General features: G+C 38.6%; 1 protein-coding gene across 1 annotated transcript in view; it reads left to right on the top strand.

Annotated features, from left to right (window-relative positions):
- Nucleotides 1–21,522, top strand: part of TEKT5 (tektin 5) — an 85,080-nt gene that overhangs the window by 20,418 nt on the left and 43,140 nt on the right. The window contains exon 5 of the mRNA XM_001366669.4: nucleotides 1,451–1,673. Coding sequence (XP_001366706.1) covers nucleotides 1,451–1,673 — 223 coding nt within the window. The remainder of the gene's footprint in view (nucleotides 1–1,450; nucleotides 1,674–21,522) is intronic.

The following is a 21,522-nucleotide window of genomic DNA, read 5'->3' as shown; positions in this document are numbered from 1 at the left end:
AGATTCTTGAGCAGGGAAAGAACATAGTCAGTCCTGTTTTTTGTTGTTGTTATTTGTTTGCTTGTTTTTTGGTTATTTTTGGAAGCTCTGTGGGGGATGAATTGGAGAGGGGAGAGACTGGAAACAGGAAGGCCAATTAGGAGTCAGTTGCAGTAACACTGCTGTTCATTGACATTGTAAATAGCCCCAATGCAACCACAAATTTATTAGCCTGTTCATCAGCCTTGAAGACAGATTAAAAAGAATTCCACCCTATAAACTTTTTGCCTAGCCCTTGACACTCCTCTCAGTGCCATGGTGTCATTGTATAGCACTGTGGCCTAGGGGAAAGCTTTATCTCTCTGACCTTCAGCTTTTTCCTCATCAATAAAATATGGTGGTGAGGCTACATGATCTCTGAGGTCTCTTCCAACTTGAGCAGCCTATAAGTCTTTCTTCAGAAGGCCAGAGATGTAGTATGCTGCTTTATAATAACCACTGCATGAGCCTAACAATGCAGTCCTGCGTGCATTTTAATTTTTACTTGCTGAGAAACAAATAAGCTCTAGGAACTCCGGAAGAGCCAGCCTTCTCCTTCAATTGAGCTTCGGGAAATTGAATCCCCTTTCCTTTTCCTCCTTAGAGTAGAAATCAGCTTTTATTTATTAATTAAAGACTCCTTGGACTGGAAGGGAGCTTGGGAGGATATCTAAGCTAGGTCTTTAACTCTAGACACCTAAATCAGCCTAAACATATGTGGGTCTGTCTCTTTCCTGAAGACTATTAGAGAAGGAAATTGCTTTGCTTCTTCTGGCTATCTATTCCAGTTACTGACTTCCCTCATTGCCAACAAGTCCTTCCTATTTATCTAACTTGCATTTCTGCTACTTAACACCCAATTGACCTCTAACAAGTCATCAACCTCTCTGAGCCTCAATTTCTTTATCTGTAATATAATGGGATTGTGCTAGATTATTTCCAGGATCCTCTCTACCATTACATTCCTAGAAGTTTGAGCCCATTTCTCTTGTTCTGCCTAACATGGTGAACATCTGGAAAACAGTTGTTTGACACCTTTATATCTTTTTTTTTTTAAAAAACAAACCCTTACTTTCCATCTTAGAAATGATACCAAGTATTGGTTCAAATCACCTTTGTATTATTTTTTATTAAATTGTTATTTCTTTAAATTGTTCCTTCTTTCCTTCCCTGATATGTGGTATCCTAGTTCCTTCAGTTTTTCCTCACAGGGAAAGATACGGTTTTTTACAAACTAATTAGCCAATAAAATTTTCTTAACTTGAACTAAATTAAATAACTGATGATGGCCCCCACGTTTGTGACTTAAGAAAGGCCCAAGATATTGTGGTCATTTCCCTTCCCTTCCTGAAAAAAATGAGGTAAAAAGAAAGCCCACAGATCAGTCTGACTGTTCTATCTCATTATAATTTGTTGTATGCTTTTCTTCCAGGGTCTCAGTACCTGAGACATGGGCAAAGTTCAGTGACGAAAATATTAGGCATTCTCAGAACATGAGAGCAAATTGCATCAGGATCCGGGAAGAAGTTGATCATGTACTAGAGAACTCATCAGATCAAATATGGAAGCAGTTTACTAATACCAACCTGGCCTTCACTGCCCGAATCGCTGAAGTGACAGATATAAAAAATAAACTACAGATGCAGCTGGCAAGGGTAAGCAATTTACCATTGGGACCATTAAGGATATCTTTCAGAATGGGACAGACCTTGTCCCCTCTCTCTCCACTTCCATCTTGATAATTGAGTTAGAAGAAAGCCTTCTCAGAGGTATGAGAATGTAGGAGATTACCGCTGGTGTACTCATCAAGCCCATCAGTCTGTGATTCTAGTCCAACATCTAGAAGCTGGTAGATAGTAACTCAGAGCCATATATGAGCTCCTAGGTGAGTATAGATTGGCTTCTTCCCTACGTCTAAGCCTTATCTGCAAATATTGCCTTGCTTACTAATGTGCTTCATGCAAGGTGGCAAAGTAGCATTCTTGAGCAAAGATACCAAAGAGATTGTTGGTAAGTTCCCAACTATTCTACTTCTCCATTTGGTGTCCTTGCTTGATGACAATGAAGGTAAAGAATGACTTAGATCTATGATCTCCCAAGTCATAGCTTTCATAAACAGATCTACTTTCCCCATGTTGGTAAAATTGGGAACCTATCCTTAAAGGTTCTAGGAGAGGAGTATGATTCTATGTTTTGATTGATGGGTTTGTTGGGAGTTGAGATCGAGGAATAGGAAGACTAGTAGGATCTTAAATCATGTTTGGGTAGAGTGGAGAGAGGTGTTGGGTGTACTTTTTTTTTTAAACATTTATTCTTTTTTTAGACATGTTAATAACAATTAAGTCAGCATGGGGCAGTGAATAGGGAGTAGCCACAGAATTAAAAAAGATTTATTTCAAGTTCCACCTCTAATGCATACTGGTTGTGACCTTGGGCAAGACATATAACTTCTTTGAAGTCTGAGATGACTTCAAATTGCATAGTTATTGAAGGTCTGCATTGATAAAAGGGGCTTCCTCAGCAGGAATTCCTTAATACCACTGAAATCACAGGTCTGGTCCCCACCTCATTTCCTTGCCAAAAATGTCAATAAAACCAGTGCTTTTTGTTTTAATGAAACACTTAGTTTGATAAGTCAAACATGGTTTAATATCATAGTGTGTTTATTACCACAGCACAAAGTTCATGGACTGGGTGGGGTTTTTTAATGTTTATTCTTTTTTACTTGGTTGATTATATAGCTGTGGTCTGTCTTTAATGGAGAGAACAAAGATATTTTGAGTCAAGCTTTTTTTTTTTCCCTTTAAGATTTCTTCCAGTTCAAATCCAAATGCAATTTCAAATCCCCATCTCCCGCCACTCACCACTTGGAGTTTCCCATTGCCTCATGGGTCTGATATTAATCTCAATTACTTAATCACCAGCTGTTTTGCTAATAAGTCAGTGCCCAGAGTGAATAAATTAAACTCTAATAAGACCTGCTTGCCTTTTGCCAAAGAAAGAAACAAGATAGGGTTCAGGCCTCAGCTTGGCTTTCTGTTGATGATTATCAGTTTTATGCACTTCTTGATAAGAAAATAAGATACTGAAGAGGGTGGGTGGAAAAATGCATTCAGTACTTCATCATTTCAACAGTTCATTATTATTCTGAAATCTTTAGGTGCCCCCTTTTAGCTTGTATCTTTTATTAAGTTTGGCACCCATTCCTTTACCATTGATCTGAAATTCTGGCCACATCCTCAAAATAAAGACTCTCAAAGTTCCACTGCCCTGAAAAACAAGTCATAGTTCCTAACTGGTCACGTGTACAAAGTCAGGTTATGTAGGATGGAACACTGTGCACATTTCATAGGGATTTGGAGTTGTATCCAACTGCAACTAGCTAGGAGCAGGCAGGGCTTTGAGCTAGGCTACAGCTTGGGAGGAATATACTCCTAGAGCACCCCAAACTCCCACTGACTCATTCTCTTGAGCCGTCACCTGCAATCCAGCATTAGTAATGACGATGTTCCTCTCCTGGGGCTTCCTGTTCACAAAAGGGTGGGCTGGCCCTGATTTGCCATGAATGATGGACAGGACACCCAGGATCAGAGTGTGAGACCAGAATGTGGGGGAGGGACTGGCTTTTGCTACTTGACAGCCTTTCCTCACCCCACTCTTCCACTTCCAAAAATATACTCAACCCTAGCACTCTCCAGGCCCTGTTCTCTTGCATTTTCCCATCCTTTCCATTGTCTCCCCCACCATCCTCAGGTTTCCTCTATTGCTAACAAACTCTATACATCTCTCCTTAATCACCACTTCTTACATTCTTTCTATCCCAGTGCTCAATGAAACCTCGCTTTCTTCTGATGACACCACATCTCTTGAGCCTTTCCAAGGCTGACCATTCCTTCTCTCATACTCTGTGATATATACTCTGCTACCATTATTCTACAGTTAGCTCTCCTCCTTTAAAAGCACCCTCAATCAGGTCAGGTCCTTGTTGTAGTTCTCTCTGGACATTTGGATCATTATCCTACTTTCCCAATAAGTTTGATCTCTGGTTTACAGTCTTCTTCACCCTAACTTCCCTGCACCTTTTTAAAACATCCAAGACTTCCATGTTTTCAGTCTTCTCAACTCCCACAGACATTTCTTTCCATCGCTAGAATTATTATTTAGTGCATTGCCTAGATAGGCTCCTATAGGGTACATTTAAAGCTAGGCTTTTGGCCATCTAAGCAGGCCAATGCTTGAAGACATTTGACCCTCAACAATTCTTCCATCTGTGGTCTCCAGCAAAGCCAAGGCCAAGTAGTACTTTGTACTCCTAGAGCCTCTCTGGTTCAGGTTTCAGAGTGAAACTGCTGTTGGGAAAGGGCTGATAAATCTCCAGGCTAAAATAGCCCAGGTCTACAAAGTATGTAACTAGAGCTGTTGCCTTTGAGGAGAGTGGCTGTCCTGACAATCAGGGCTTGTGGGGACTACAGATGGACATCTGTGAGAGCTCTTTCCATGTGCATCTAATTACCCAGTCTGGATCCTCTGCTGAAAAGCCCTTTGGCACAGAGGAGGGCGTGTAAGGTTGGCATCCTTGACTACGTTCTAGTTATTGACACAGGCAATAGCCTGGTTTGGCATTAGCCAACATCTGAAGACAATATGGAGTTCTTTCTTACCCTCTTGGTCTCATATTCAGATTATAGAACAAAGTCTCCCCAAGAGACAAATTAGAATCATCTAATTCTAAGGAGATTTGATCTAAGTTGAGTTTGGTTTCCAACCTCACATGCCAAGCAAAATCATTCCAGGTCTCTTCCTGTGAGGAATCTGGTTAACTCACTCTCTTACTTATACAACCTTCCATATTTGTGTAAATGCAAATTCCTTCCCCATTTCTTCAACAGTTCAGCAGTTTTTATTTCTGAACCTCATCATAATTTTCCTACCTTTGTTATTAGCACATATGAAGCCCTGACAGCATGCCCAGGGAATCATAATAAACCACACATTCCTGAAACATAGTTAACATCATGTCGTCAAATACATCAATCTAGTTTCTCATCTTCTGAAATCCCCCACCTCCTCCATGATTTGAGGCTCCAAGTAGTTAGAAGCAACAGAAAAGATAAGATAAGATGAAGAAAGAACTTGTACGAACTTGTACATGTCTTTGAAAAAGACCATAGTGCTGCTGCAGGGGAAAGGGTCAGAATATTTTCCTTCTTTTATTCATCATAATTATGCTTAATTAATGTCTGTCCAGGGAATGGCATAGACACTGATTCTTCCAAACCAGAAGAAAACATGGACCCTCACCCTTGAAACTCATTCCTTCCCAATGGGCTTGGGAAAAGCTGAGAACAGCTAGATGTTTTTAAAAAAATTTTTTAATCCCTTATCTTCCATCTTAGAATGAATACTGTGTACTGGTTCTAAGGTAGCTTCCCCAAGATCACACAGCTAGGAATCGTCTGAAGTTAGATTTGAACCCAGGACCTCCTGTCTCTAGACCCAGCTCTCAATCCACTGAGCCACCAAGCTTCCCCCTACTAAAGGCTTATGGATGTTATTTTATTACAAATAAAATGTCTATTAATTTATATGGCTTTTTATTATTTATAGAATATTATCACATTTAATCCTCTTCTTACAATAACACTAACAAATCATTAGTTTAAGTTTTGTCTTCTCTATCTTATAAGGAAGGAAACAATGCCTCAGAGAGGTGGTGCCTTGCTGCAGCCTACATAGGGAATCAGTGAATGATAGAATTGAATCTGAAACCAATTCTTCTGATTTCAGTGGTACAAGAACATAGAGCGATTGATTCAAAGTCAGGAATATTTGAGTTCCAATCCTGCCTCAGACACTTATAAACTATGTGATCCTGGACAACTCACTTCACTTCTGTTTTCCTCAGTTTTCTGATATGTAAAATGAGGATAATAATAACACTTCCCTCCCAGGATTGTTGTGAAGATCAAACAAGATAACATATATAAAGCACATTGCAAACCTCAAAGCACTATTATGTAGGAAAGCTGTTCCAAGATCAGTGATAGTCTTGACAGCTGTAGAATTGTAAATTTGGAGCTGGCCATTTTGAGCTCTAAAATCTTGTAAACAGGACCTTCACATCATCTCTCATGCCCATCTCAAATATTCTGCAGACCCTGCTCTAGATATCTTAGCAGTGCATGAGTGCATAGAAGGGATACCACTAGAGCATATGGCCTCACCAATCAGTTATCCCATATTCTTGCTTCAGGATCAATCCCACCTCCTCTTCTGATCCTACATCTCCCTGATATTCCTTTTACTGCTTCTTCCATATAATTCTTTATTGGTCATATATTGAAGCCTCCTCACTCATCACGCATCTTGTCTTTTGGAGGAGCCATAATTGGATTTTTTGGAGATTGTGGTATTTCATGACTTACAACTTTATAGGTTCATTGGGTGAACATTGATGTTAAAATGATGATCAGATTATGTTTTGGGGAGAAGTTCAGGGCCATTAAAAGCACCACAAGTTTCCAAAATGTAATCCATATCTCTTTCTCTTATCCAATTCTAGGACAACCTCATTATCTACCTACAAGTCTATCCAAGACATATGTAGTGATGGACCAGCTCTGAGTTGTTCATATAATTGCATGTCACAGTCTGGAAAATAAGCATTCTTTATGGACTTGGGTTTTCCCTTCTGGATATTATCCCTCTCCTCCCATAAATCCTCCATAAATGATATAGCCAGGATCTGGAGACTTCCATAATATTTTATGGGTTCTGTTTTAGCAAATGAACTTTCCATCTGTTATCCCTTGCTCTTACTATGTGACAGACCTATTTCTTTTTCCTGTCATACATTTATTTAATGATATGTTGCCACTTTTTTTGGAAAAAAAATCACCTACTTACACATACCATTAGTCTCCACGATAACCTGAAATCTTGATTCTTTCTTGTTCTAGGATTTATAAACATATAGAATTGCACTTTAGGGGCAGGTAGGTGGCTCAGTGGATAGAGAGGCTTGGAGACAGTGTCATGGGTTTACATTTGGCCTCATATATTTCCTAGCTGTGTGACCCTAGGCAAGTCACTTAACCCCAGTTGCTTAGCCCTTCTGCCCTGGAACCCATACTTAGTCTCAATTCTAAGACAGAGGGTAAAGTTTTAAAATAATAATTTTTTAAATTGCATTTTGATGCTTTAATGGTCCCATGATCCCATTGCTGCTAGTCCTCCCTCAATAGTACCCATTGCATCCATCCATACTTTTTTACTCTATGAAACTTTGGTCCATGTTTCTCTATATAGCCTTCCCAGGAAATCTAGGTATGTGACTAAGGTCTTCCTCTAATTCTTTTGACATTGTGTAGATTCCATTGAGTACACCCTGAAATAATACCTGTAAAACATTTAACATAATGCCTGGCATGTAGCAGTTGTTTAGAAGTGCTTGGTCTCTTCTTCTTGCCCTCCCCACCCCACTTGATCAGTGATCCCTCACTCTTGCTACAAGGAATGGCCTGCCTTTCCCAATCATTTATCTCTATGATGACTTGCTTTATACTTCTCCTGTGCATGTTTTTGCTGTGACCAGCAAGATAGTCAAATAGTTGCTTTCTATAAACATCTTCAACTTCATATCCTCTGAAGAAAGGGATAATATACTAGATATAGAGTAATTACAGTTGTGTCATCCACCAGATAAGATTATAGAACCCACACACAAGGCAAAGGTCTCATGAATTAATACAGGAGCACTTCTCTTCCAGAGTCCCTACCCCCAAGCAATGCTGTGTCCTCCCACCCCAAGTTTTCAGAAGCAAGGCAATAAGGCTTATGACTCATGGTATGGCTATGAGTACTCTCTTGTAGCAATGAGTCCATTTGAATTCTTTCTGAGTCTCTGAGAGGTAGTAGATACTGGTTCTTTCTAGCCACTATCAGCAAAGGAAAAGGAGAGAGAGAAAGATTGACAGAAGTTTCAGGAAGAGCAGAGGATTAGCAGGGAGTGATACCCAGAACCATGAGCTAAGAGAACATTGTGTTGGGCTCAATGAAAATGGGCCAGGAAACCTGATTAGGAACTGTCCTCTACCCCTGCTACTCAGGAGAGAGACCCAGGCCCATTCAACCACAGAATCCTGTAATATGGATTATTACACCTCTTAACACAACTCTAGATCCATTCAGTGGAAGGGAGAAGAAGCAAAAGAGGGAAGAGGATTATCACCACTAGTTAGGGATAAAAGGGAAAAACTGAAACTCCAAAAGCTCAAGGGAGAAAGCCTAAAAAAAAACAAAACAAAAAAAAACTAGCATAACAGCAGGCAAACCAACAGAAAGGATGATAGAGGCAGAAGGATGAGTAAAATGTCAAAAGAAAACAAAGTGTGTTGAACAAACATTATAATATTAAGAGGGAAAGAATCAATATTCTCCAATGAAAGAGAGAAATACTATGGACTTCCTGGAGATCAGGGGACAATTGCAAGAAATTTAAGAATAGTTTAAAAGAAAAAGCTCCTAAAAGAAAAACAGAAATAAATTTTAAGAGAGAAAGCAGAGCTCTTAATGTAGAATTAAAAAACAAATAAACATCACAGTAGGAAAAAATTGATATATGATGGAGATGAAGCTCTGAAAGAAAGTAACTTATTTCAAATTTAAAAATACTAAGGTAGAGGAAAGTTTGGCAGAAAATGATATATTGCAGTCTTCTAACTCCCACCACATGCTTCTCCATTGACTTTTGGATGACTCATAACCTTAATTCTTGGTTAGTATTCCATAATTAGCAGTCATATCAAATAACCAGGAGAATCTTGGTGTTAAAAAGATAATTTTTCTTGAGTCAGTAACAGTTTAGGATCCTTGAAAAAATAGAAATTCACCAAATTCAGTGAAATCTAATCTGTTTCTGTTCAATTATGGCCACATTTTATCATCCATCTATAGTCCTTGTCCTGAAGTACAGCTCAATGGACTGCTCATTGAATTGTATATCATTCTTTATTAGGGCTAAAAATATTTCAGTGTACTCAGTTAAATCCTGAGGTAAAAAACAACTAGCAAATCTGCATGCACATCGAGTAAAATCCTGTGCCTCCCCTGAATTGTTCAGTAAAATTGTACAGAAGAGGGATTATAACGAAAATAATGTTAGTTAAAATTCAAGAACTCTCAGATTAGCAAATTCAAAATCTAAAAGTTATTGATGGTTTTGATGAGCAAATTAAGATTATGATGTGTACAAAGATTAACTCAAGGGAATATATAACATTTAAAATAAGGAAAGGAAAGAAAATCTTAAGAGTTCCTCAGTGAGATTCAGAATACAAAAGCACATGAATTTTAACCTTAAAAGGAGCCACTTTGCTTTTATTTGGAGGCTCATTTTGGCTTTTGATTTTCAAATGACCGTCAGCACCAGGAAAAACTTCACTTTCCCGTGAAGGCCAAATTCCTCTCTAATTATCCAGGCAAACTGCCTGAGAGGGGCCCTGGTCCTCAGACTCAGTTTGCTCCCTTAAAGCCAACCCAGGCTATTTATTTAACTCAGTCTGGAACCCGTTTCTGAATGGGAAATTCTTTTCTGCTCTGCAAGCAGTCAGATCCCTTCCAGAACAACATGAGTATAGCCAATTCACTTCAACCAGAGTTTCTGAGAGTGAAGTATCTCCCCCCACCTCCCAGCCAAGGGCATAGTAAATAACCCCTGGGAAAGAGGGCTGAGGATATCCTGCTACTAGGACCCTTCATATGTCTCTAATGTCAGACAGATTAATTTAGTTGTAATCATTCAGTTTGACTTAAGAACAATCGCCTCTTAAAACAAACAAACAAAAACTTTCTTCATCCAGCTCTCTCCTGGCTAGATACTTTCTTCTTCCTTTCACCATCCCTGGGCCTGCCTAATGCTTTTTATCATGCCATTTCAACCCAAAGAAAAATCAGTTTCTACACCTCATGAGCTTTGGGCAGTGCTACAAGGTTTAGCTGGGTTTGCTTTGTAAAGTGATTGAGTCTAGAAATTTCACCTGGGAAGAGGAATCTTTCCTTGTTTTTGTTCAGTCATATCTGATCCCTGCGGATCATACTGTCCATGGGGTTTTCTTGGCAAAGATATTAGAGTGGTTTGTCATTTCCTTTTCCGGGGGATTAAGGCAAGAGGTTAAGTGACTTGCTCAGGGTCACACAGCTAGTGTTTGAAGCCACATTTGAACTCAGGTCTTCTTGAGTCCAGGCCCAGCACTCTATCCACTGTGTCACCTAGCTGCCTCCCAGTTTTTTCCTACTCTCATCTTTCTTGTTCATCCATAAATATAGCTAAATGTCCTAATTAGAGTCACTGTCTTTTGGCTCTCTCCTCAGCTATTGTGTACTCCCCTCCTTTCTTCATCACTCCTATCTTGTGTCTGTGTATCTGCAGCTATCCCTAGAATCTCCCTAACCCACTGAGCATTCTTTCTCCTTATCTCTCATTCATAGCTAAGATGGTGTGGACTTTTGTAGTCAAGAAAGCCTGGGTTTGAATGCTACCTTAGATGCTCTCGGTGTGACCCTCAATAAGGCATGTTACCTGTCTGAGCCCCAGTTTCCTCATTTCTAAAATAGAGGTCGTAAAAGCATTCACTCCATAGGATTGTGGGGAAGACAAAATGAGAGGATGGATGTAAAGGACTTGGAAGATTTGGACTTTTACTCTGTAATATTTTACTAAGTGTTCTTAAGCATGTGACCTACTTGAGACTGAACTAGCAAGGCTCCCCCAAACTGGTTCCCTCTCTTTACCTTTAAGACTCTGTCCTTATTTTACTTTTCATCTGGCATATCCTTTCCTTTCCTCTCATTTGTCACCCATGCAGAAAGTTTTCTCTGCCTGAATCTATTTATGCCTAGAAAGGCAGCTTTGGAATTATAGTTCCTAAGCTGATCTTTGAGGAAAAATTTGGGTTAAATCCTTCCCCCCTGGCTATCTAATTTTGGGTAAGTCATTCAACCTTCAGTATCCTAGGCAACTGTAAGACTATAAATTGAAGAGCAGGTATAGAGACCAACATTGGTAGATAGAATTTCTCTTCAAACGTTCTCTTACTCCAGTAAAATAATATAAATCTGGTAAAAATAAATGAGTATCAGCAACTCTGAAGTGCTGCCTCACACCTATCAGACTGGCTAATATGACAGAAAAGGAAAATGATAAATGTTTGGAGGGGATTGGGGAAAATTAGGACACTAATGCATTATTGGTAGAGCTGCGAACTGACCCAACTGTTCTGTAGTGCAATTGAGAACTATGTCTAAAGTGTTATTAAACTGTATATACCCTTTGATCCAGCACTACCACTATTAGGTCTACATATCAAAGAGATTTTAAAAAAAGAGAGGGAAGATCTATTTACCCAAAAATATTTTTAAAGCAACTCTTTTTGTGTTGGCACAGAATTGGAAGTTGAGGGATCATTTGGGGAATAGCTGAACAAGTTGTAATGGAATACTGTTGGGCCATAAAAAATGACAAACAGGATACTTTCAGAAAAACTTGGGAAGGCTTACATAAACTGATGCAAAGTAAAAGGAGAAGTACCAGGAGAATACTATACATAGTAATAGCAATGTTATATAATGATGTGCAAATGACAGCTATTTAAGTAGCAATACAATGATCTAAGACAATTCTAAAGGACTGATGATGAAAAGTTATGTGCCTCTCCAAAGAAAGAACTGATGGGTCTAAATGCAAATTGAAGCTTATATTTTTCACTTTGTTTTCTTTGTGGTTTTATAAAAATATCTTTCTTCCACAACATGACCAATATGGAAATATTTTTGTATGATTTCCATGTATATCCTATATATAAATGCTTACTATCTCAGGAAAGAGGGAAGGGAGGGAGACAGTAAATTTGGGACTAAAATTTTTTTAAATGAATGTTAAAAATTATTTTTACATGTGATTAGGGGAAATAAATTAAATAAAAATAAAAACAAAAAATATATAGTGTCTTAGTATTGCCAGGGACCTTAGAGGCAGAGATATGATGGTAAATGTTTAACAATTGTCTCTCTGAGGAAAAAAAGTCTGTACAACACACTTTTAAGTTTAATCTACATTATTATTAAAAGTTCCTCTGTCACTTTCTTAAGCCTAAACTAGAGTTATCAAATGCACTACTGGGCACACATGACTCATAATACTCTTTTGTATCCTAGTGTGTCCAATTCTAGAGTATCCAAAACAGATTAAAATGTAATTGGGAAATATATAACAAAATAGATAAAATTGCAATAGAGCATGTCACTATGTTGTTTTTAAAAGTGCATTGCTACTCTATGGATTTTTATGTGTAGTTTAAAGGCCCCGATTTCTATTCAAGTTTTTTACTCTACTATATCTACAGACAGTCAACAAAACAATAAACTAAGCTCTAATTTATATTCTTTGCTATATTGAAAATATTCACTCAAGGAAACTTTAGCAGATGAAGCTGGCTCCAGAATGTCCCTTGTAAATATCATCTAATCCAATCCCTTCATTTTGTAGTTGAGGAAAGTAAGCCCCTAGAGTGGTTTAATAACTCATCCATGTACCATCTTTTGAACATTTCCTGATTGATCTTCTTGAGTGTACCTCTTTTGCAGACTAGGGGATCCTAACAAAGCAGTTTCAATACAGGATGAGGGTGATTTGGCCAGCAGCAGTCAATGGGTAAAATACCTGGTGGTTTTTTAGTAGACCATGGATTTAATATGAGTCAACAGTGTGATGTGGCAGCCAAAAGACGCTAATGCCATTTTAGGCTCAATGAATAGAAGGAAGATGTAAAGATTGAAGGAGGTGATATTTTCGCTGTATTTTGTCCTAGTCAGACCTTATCAAGAACTTTACATCTGGTAGCTGGAAACCATATTTTATAGAGGGCATTCACAAGCTGGAAGGTGTCCAAAGGAGAAGACCAAGAAGGAGAAGGTGTCTTGAAACGATCCCATAACTTAAGGACCTAGGGATATTTAGCATGGGGGGAAAAAAAAAGAGGATTGAAGAAAGGACTGGAAATTTCTACTGTCTTCAATTATTTGAAGGACTGTCAAATAGAAGAAGGGTTAGATTTGTTCCACATGGTCTCAGAGAGCAGAACTAAAAGCTAGAAAACTTTCTAACAATTAAAGCTATTCAAAAGTGGAATAGGCTGAGTTCTCTACAGCTCTTCAGTAATACACTATAAAACAAGGTAAACTACGAAGGTAGGAAGCATTTAAGTGGTGTGCTGGGCACTGTGCTAAGCACTTTACAAATCTATCTCACTTAATTCTCCAAAAATACTGGGCTAGAGATAGTATAACCATTTTAGGAATGCGGAAACTGAGGCCAAGAGAGGTTAAATGATTTGCCCAGGGTCACATAGCTACTAACTGTATAAGGCTGGATTTGAACTCAGATTATCCTGCCTCCTGGCCCATCACTCTATTACTTAGCTATCTCCACACTAGTTGACTGCTTTCTGTGGATGCCATCGAAGGAATTCCTTTTCAGGTATTGGGTGGGCCAGATGACAATATTAATTCACATTATGTAGAGTACTTTAAAGTTTACACATTTCTTTCCTCACAACAATACTAAGATTTGGTAGTTCAAGTATTACTACCCTGATTTTGCAAATGGAGAAACTGAAGTCTAGCAACATTAAATGATTTGCCTGAGGTAATTGAATTAATTAGTAGCAGAGCTGGGATTTAGACTTCTGATTTCAAATCCATTGTTTTCTTGAATATACTATGTTGTCATTTATTAGATGCCTCTCATGTTCTTTGTAGTTCTGAGATTCTAGGACTCTATGACAAAAATCTTGCCTTGGAATTAAAGTCTTTCTGGAGCGATCTCCCATATACTCTCCTGCCCATTTTGTGCTCTCCTTTCTTTTCTTGTATCTCCTGGTTCCTTTTCTCTTGACCAACTTTTTGGCCATTGCCTATGTCTTATCTTCCTGCCTACTGTTTTTTTCCCATGATTTATTTTTTATATTTTTTTCACAGATTACATGTAGATGTAATTTAAATAACTGTTTTCTGACACCTTGTAATCATGTTTTCTGTTCCTTTCTATTTTCTTGGTTTCTGATGCATTTGTTGCCTTCTCAGTTATCCCATATCTGTTCTGATTTTTATGTGCTCTGTAGTTTCTGAATCCTCACTTCATCTAGCCATTTAATTCATCATATATTCACACCTGCGTGGTTGCGGTCATCAACCTGCTCACAAGCTTTGAGTTGATCCTAACTTTGGCATGTTCAAAAATTGGCAGAGAGGGGGGTGTTTTAATTTCCTACTCTGGTTCTAAGCCCCATCACCGTCATGGCTCAGTATTCACCGCCTTGTAGAAAGGCAAGTGAGGGACAGTGAAGTAGAACAGTGGATCAAGTGCCAGGCCTGAAATCCAGAGGACCTGGATTCCTTTTTGGCTTGAAGATACTTCCTCCATTTAGACAGTATTAGAATTAGAAGGATTAACGTTATAGGGCTTGCTTTTTTTTTTCTCTTGGAGGAACAAAGCCTTCTTAAACTTTTGAGTTGCTAGATGTTTTGAAACTGCGTTTCCAAGGAAAAGTCATTTGCTGTCACTGTTTGCACACATGGATCATAGGTAGCCAGTCTTTGATTTTACATTTGTGTCCCTGGTAAGTAGCACAGTACATGTCACATAGATGCTTCATAAATACTCATTGAATAAAAAGTGTTAGGGGGGGGGGAGAAGATACTTTCTAGCTGTGTGACCCTGGGCAAGTCATTTAACTCTGCCTCGCCCTTGTCCTTCTGTCTTAGAGTTGTTACCAAGATAGAAAGTAAGGGTTATTTTTTTTTATAAGAAGAAAGAAAAAAAAGAATGGCACACTAAGAATACCCAGGTTCCTTCCTCTCTCTACCTCTCTATCTCAACAGAGTGTAGCAGAAAGAACAGTAGTCTTAGAGGCAGGCAACCTGATTTCAAATTCTGACTCTGCTGACTACTTATGTGAGCCTGGGCTAAACTCAGCTTTCTTACCTGTGAAATAAGTAGGAGATGGGGTTGGATTCAAAGGCCACTAAGGATCCTTTCTGCCCCAAAACTATGTTCCATTTTTCCAACATCTGGGAAGGGAGAGAAGTGCTGCCTTTTACATCAAGAGTAGACCTTTCCTATCCTAGACAATCTTTCCATTTCAGAAATCATGGTGGGGAGTAAGAAAGTACCTCCCCAAATAATCATGGCATCTCTGGAGATAGCTGAGTCATCCCTAAGCAGGAACCACCAAGAGCTGAGCTTGATGCTCTGTTTGGTATTTATCCCTTGGACTTCAACCAGAAGTTACAGCTTATGTTCCTAACTCTTTGGTAAAGTCTCTGGCATTTGTTCACCTTCTCTTCTGTTTCCCAACCCTCCATAGACTTACACCTATGTTTATGGTCTCCCAGTACTATACAGTCTCTTAGCATTTGATCCACTGAAACAAACTCAGACTACCAAATTGGTCTTTTCCGGTATCAAAGAAGCTCCCGGGAAAGTGATGCTGAGCCAGGCATCTCCTTGGAAACCTCTTGGCTTTATGCATTTTTGGAAAACAATAAATATGCAAGATTGCACAAAGAATCCAGAAGTCTAAACCCTGCTGGCACCACTCTGTCCTTTTTTCCACATCAAAAATAATTCAGAGGCATTAAGGGCTCTCAATCTTTAGTCACAAGACAACACGTAGGCAGATTGTTTTACAGGGTAGATAACTCTGCCAGCACATTTTTTCCTTATAAAACCTTTAGGCTAATTTCTATTCCATCCAGGCAATGATCTGGAATATGCAAAGATCTTTTCTGCTGAGCTGAGATCAATTTCATCTGAAGCAAATCTGGAAATTACTTCCCTCTCTTTCCTTCCCCCTCCTTCCTTTCCCCATATGTCAACGGGTGCAGAGCAGACACTTCACAGCCCTGACTTTCTGGCTTATACTTTCCCCTGGAGGTAGGGCTTTGTTCTGTGTAAGGCAGCTTCTGCAAGGACCATTGATTGAAAAAAAGCTATGACTTTTCCCCCTTAAATCACGATAAAACCTACAGACTCTGATGCAGCTTGGGGGACAGTTATCACCATCTAATTATATTCCTAAAGTGTACAGAACACCAGATTGGGCACTGTTGAGGAAGAGAGAAGGAGAAGAGGAGGCAACAGAGGAGAAAGAGAAGCCCATGGCTTCTGGGAGTACCTGTCCTAGACAAAGAAACAAGAGTTTTAGCCTCTCTAAACTCCCAAGTCTACTTCTCTTCACAAAGTAAAATAAGCTAAATTAACCAGCTGCCTACAATTTACCTTAAGATGCAGGTCAGAAGAAAAAAAAAGTTGACTTAATTCTTAGATAAGAGGCTAATCTCTAAGTTTCCTTCTATTTTTCCATCCTTGTAGTCTTTTTGTCTTTTTTTTTGTTAGGGGTTTATTTTCTTTTTTTTTAAATCCATACACCATATATATTGCTGTGGGGAGACTAGGCTGGTAAACCAATTGATGATCTGGTCATTCAGTTTACACTGACTTGTGAAACATAATCTGTTGCTTTTTGAGTCTCTGGTCCTTTACTGGTGGCCTACTATGGATCATTACTGTTTTCTCTCTCTTCCCAGCTGCCATCACACTCATAAGGTAAACCCTACAATCTCTGAAGCTTTTCTACTGTGAAGATTCTCAGCAATACCCTGCCCAAAGCCCCAGTACTATAACTTTCAAAAGACAAGAGCATTTCCTTCTATCACCTGGCTTTCCCAGTCTTTGATCTTGATTGCTCACTAAAGCCTTCTCTCCTCTTTCTCCTATACACTACAACTTTGTGTCAAGGACATCTTTGAAAGCCTGGTGATGCCCATAGACCTCTTCTTGGCATAATATGTTTAAATACATAAAATACATAGAATTATAAAGAAAGCCTTTTGTGAAAAAATAAACATGTATTTTTTCCAGTTTCATTTCAATGCTGCCCTGAAATCCATCTACAGACTCCCTGCAGGCCTGTGACCCCCATTTTAAGAATCCACACCCCCCAATCTCTACACAGTTACCTGTCCCTATGCTGCAGACCACAGAGGAGCAGCTGGTTTATGTGAGATGAGCCTGCTTCAGGGGAATTACAACTTTATCTCTTATTGTAATGCTCTATTACCTCTCCAAGATCAAAACAACATATTCCTGAAATGAAGACAGAGAAGATGAGAGCTCCTACCAAATTGAAAATTCTTATGCCTTATTGAGGGGGGCAGGGGTCCACCCCCACTACAGTACAACCAAGCTCTGTCACTGGGCAAAGGCAGAGTGGGAATGAGAGGGGGAATGATCACTGACATCTGTAGAATGCTTTTAACTATTATCTCATTTGTCTTTCAAAACACCCCTGTGATGTAGGGAGACAGACTTTATGATTCCCATTTGGGAAGATGAATTAACTGAGAAGTTAAGTTTCTTGGATTAAGAAGTTATGGAAGAACACAAACCCAAAATGGTGACTTTAACAGTTAAGTCCTACATAATGACTGGGTCAAAGAATCAATCATAGAAACAATAATTATGTGAAAGAAAATGGTAATGATGAAACAATATACCAAGATATCTGGGATAAAGCTAAAGTAACCTTCTGAGAGAAATCATATCCCTTTAAATGTACAATAACAAAATAGAAAAATAATGAATTAACTAAATATGCATTTTTAAAAATTAGGAAGCCAAGATGTTTTGGAAGAAGGATGGGGAAAAGAAGGAGAAAGATACTCTGTTCACCATTCCCCTTCTCTTTAAAATGTTTTGTTACAAAAAATGGATCACTGAGCCAAGTGTGACTGCAAAAAAAATGTGTAAATGGCCAAATTGTAAGGTTTGGGCCACACTGGTAAAGATAATTTTTAGAGTCTTGATTTAAATCAAAAATAAGTGATCGCCATGGGAAAATTCCCAAAATATTGAAAATACCCATCAGCTGGGTTTTATGAAGATTTTAATTAATATAAATGAAGGAATTAAGGAAAGGGTGAGAGACAGAGTAAGAGGAAATAGTAGGAAAAGGCCTAGGCCATGGCCTAAGCCTTAAGAGAGACTAGTCAGTCTTTAATCACTCACCACAAAGTCATTCCAAGCAAAACTCCAGTGTACAGAGAGACCCTCCAAATCAGCTTCCAAAGCTGAACTCCCTCCAGAGGCCTCAAGCTCCTTCCTTTTAAAGAAAATTTTCTCTTGTGTCACCTCCCCTAAATTTTCACATCTACCAATCACAGTAGACACTTTTCCTAGGACTGACCATTCTTAGTTTTCACCACTCTTTAGTTCTCACCTTCTCTGGATAGATTATATCTTCTGAGTACTTCACACCTCTTTGCTAAGCTTGCCTTTTGTAAGTTGCTTGACCTTTTAGTGATTAATTGGACCTTCATAGGTACTTAGCACCCTTTTGTATTAGATCTAAAAATAGACCTAGCTTAAGGGCTTTTACCTCACTATAAATATGAGTTAATTTTCATTGTTCAGTAAGGAGTTTTACAACTTTATCTGCCCCTAAAGTATGCCTAAATATGGGTGGAGTAATGTAAAGTTCTCACATACATTCCTGACTTAAGTACCTCCATTGTTTAAAATGGGGAATAGCCTTAACCAAATGTTCTAAGGTAGAGTCTGAGAAATTTTAAGATTCACACAAGAAAGGAAGAGAGATATAGTCAGAAATGAAGGTAATGTGAAAACAAAAGATATAATAAAAATTAAACATTTTTTAAAAACAATCACAGTCACACAGAAGGTTGCAAAGCTAGGTCTGGAATTCAGGTCCTCTAATTCTCAAAAGGGGAATTTCTTCTGGGAAAAAGAAATTGACTACTTCACAAAGGGGTCTGATCATATGGGGAGATAACAAAGGTCTCATTTTAACTCAGGGGAAAAGTGGTTGCCTGGTCGGGGACAAAGTGAATTTCTGTTGCTGGCTGTACTGGGTGCAAGAGGGTGAAAAGAGGAAAATTAACCATGTCTCCTCCAACCCCGGATTCATCTCTCTCCAGGAAGAATCTCAAGTATTTTAAGTAAGACCTGACTCTAAGGACTTATCAGGGCAAAAGGAGGAGACTAGAGTAAGGTTCTAGAACATATTTGGACCCCATCTTTCACTTCAGCCCAATTTTTTTGTTAATCATCTTCCATAATAGATTCAGTAGACAATTATGGCCCATTTAAAATGATCCAAATAATTTATATTAGACTTGGAGGCAGGAGGAACAGGAGGAATCGTAACTACTATTTCTGACATATTGTGTGATCCTGGTTAACTCACTTAACTCTTATGAACCCAGTCCCCTAATCTACATAAAGGAAGTAATAATATATTACCTATCTTAGAATATTGTTTTGAGGAAAGGGCTTTGTAAGCCTTCAATGTCAATATAAATATGAGTTGTTAAAATTACTAGTGGTGTGCCTCATTTTTTACAATAAATGTCTGAAAAGTTCTGAGTTCAAATTTTTATAATTCTCATAGTCTCGGGTTTCTTAGTTATATAGTAAAGGTTCTTTCCAGCTCTAGAATTTTCTATGACCTCAGACTGTTTTCCCATTGAGCTTGATTCTCTTTCCTGATATATTTGAGTACCAGTATTGAGAGTCAAAAGACTTACATTTAATTCTTGCCCCCAACACTTCCTAGCTGGGCTATTCTTATTAAAGCCATCCAGCTTGCCTCTCTGAGTAGTCTCAAAACCTTTATCTGTAAAATGGGTATAATATTTGCATTCAGGATTGTTGTGAAGGGAGCTTTTGTAGATCTTAAAGTGCTGAGAGTATTATGATTCATTACTGACATGTCTTCAATTGCCTCTGGCTCTTAATACTTGAGCTTAAAGTTTCTCTGTCCCTTAGTCAAGAAATCCATTAACAAATATATATATATATTAAGGCCCTGTGCCAGCTATTCAGTCAAGCAGTTTAATGATCTGTAGCAGTGGGAAAACCTGTTATTTTAAAACCACAACATTTCTAAAGACTTTTTTTTTTTGGTAATGTGAATTATTCCTTGTGGTTTGTTTTTTTAAAGTTTGGACTGTTTTTATTTGGATTTTCTCAGAGTAATGTTCATTATAAGCTGATGACCCTGAAGATGGATGATCCCAGAAAAGATGATAGAAAGTCAAGAACAAAGAAGGGCAGCCCTGATGCTCTGCAAAGGGCACTGGGCTGCCATTTACTACTTCTGATACTGGGCAAGTCAACCCCATCTCTCCTGACCTCGGCTTCTTCAGCTGTAGAATTAGAGAAGTGGACAAAATTATGGCCAAGGTCCCTTCCAGTTCTGAATCTATGATCTTCATTTGTACACAGAGTAGATCTCTGCTCTGGAAACCTCCCTTTCAGTCTATTGTAGGGGGTGACTGAGCAAGGACCAAATTTTACTGGGGGACTCTAGCAGGGCCGAGCCCTAACATGGTCAGTTGTGCTTCTGCCCCTTTTAAGGCTAACAAAAGGAACCATTCCATTTGTGTATCAAGTGTTTTCTCTTTTTCAAAAAGCATTCATGTCCACGAACTCATTTGAATCCTTAGAACATTCCTGTATGAGGTAAGCCAGGTAGAGAAGTGACCTGTCCTGTCGTAGTAGAAAGAGTATAGACCAAGAAGGTCAGGATCTCAGGGCTGCTTTTATTAGCCCTTTTTTAGTATTTGATTAAATATTTATTATACATTATTATTATTTTATTAGCCCTATTAGACCTCTGAAAGTCACTTACCCTCTTTATGTCTCAATTTTCTCATCCATAAATTGGGGATAATATTGAACTCCAGAGCTCACAGGGAAGTTGTGAGGTTCGAATGAGATAACCATGTATATAAGAATGAAACCATAAGGCACTCATATGAGCTATTATTACGTTATCTTCATTTTATAAAGAAGGGAACATATATCAAGAGAGTGACTTGTGCAAAGTTACTTAGGGCATCAGTGACGAGCTCAGACTTTGCTCCTGCCAGAATCACAGCCCTCAGGTCACTGGAACCCAGCTGACATTATAAACCCACAGCATCTTTGACATTGCTTATTAAAAGGCAGTGTGGGGCTGGGAGAAAAGCACTGTCTCCTCAGGCAGAGGACCTGAATTTGAATCCTGCCTCTGAAGCTTATTACCTAGGTTAACCTGGAGGAATTGCTTAACCTCCTAGAATTTTGCTTCTGTAAAATAACAAGGTTATATTAGATGGCCTCAGAGATCACTTCAAGCTCTAGGTCTATAATCCTATAATACTTTGATGAATCTGCATCCTCATGGATAAGGATATTTCTTTCATTGTTGTAGAACATATCTCTGACCTCAGTTTTCTCATTTATGAAATGGAATTAATTGTAGAACCTCCCTCACAAAGTTGTTGTGAGGATCAAATAAGATTGTTGTCTGGTATTTATGTAGGGCTTTCAGGTTTGTAAATTGCTTTACACTTATTGTTTTATTGAGCCCCACAACAACCCTG

Source organism: Monodelphis domestica, chromosome 7 (genome assembly GCF_027887165.1).
Source record: "Monodelphis domestica isolate mMonDom1 chromosome 7, mMonDom1.pri, whole genome shotgun sequence".
In the NCBI taxonomy this organism is placed as follows: domain Eukaryota; kingdom Metazoa; phylum Chordata; class Mammalia; order Didelphimorphia; family Didelphidae; genus Monodelphis; species Monodelphis domestica.
Note: the sequence above shows the minus strand (reverse complement) of the source record. Positions and strands in the feature narration are given on the sequence as shown.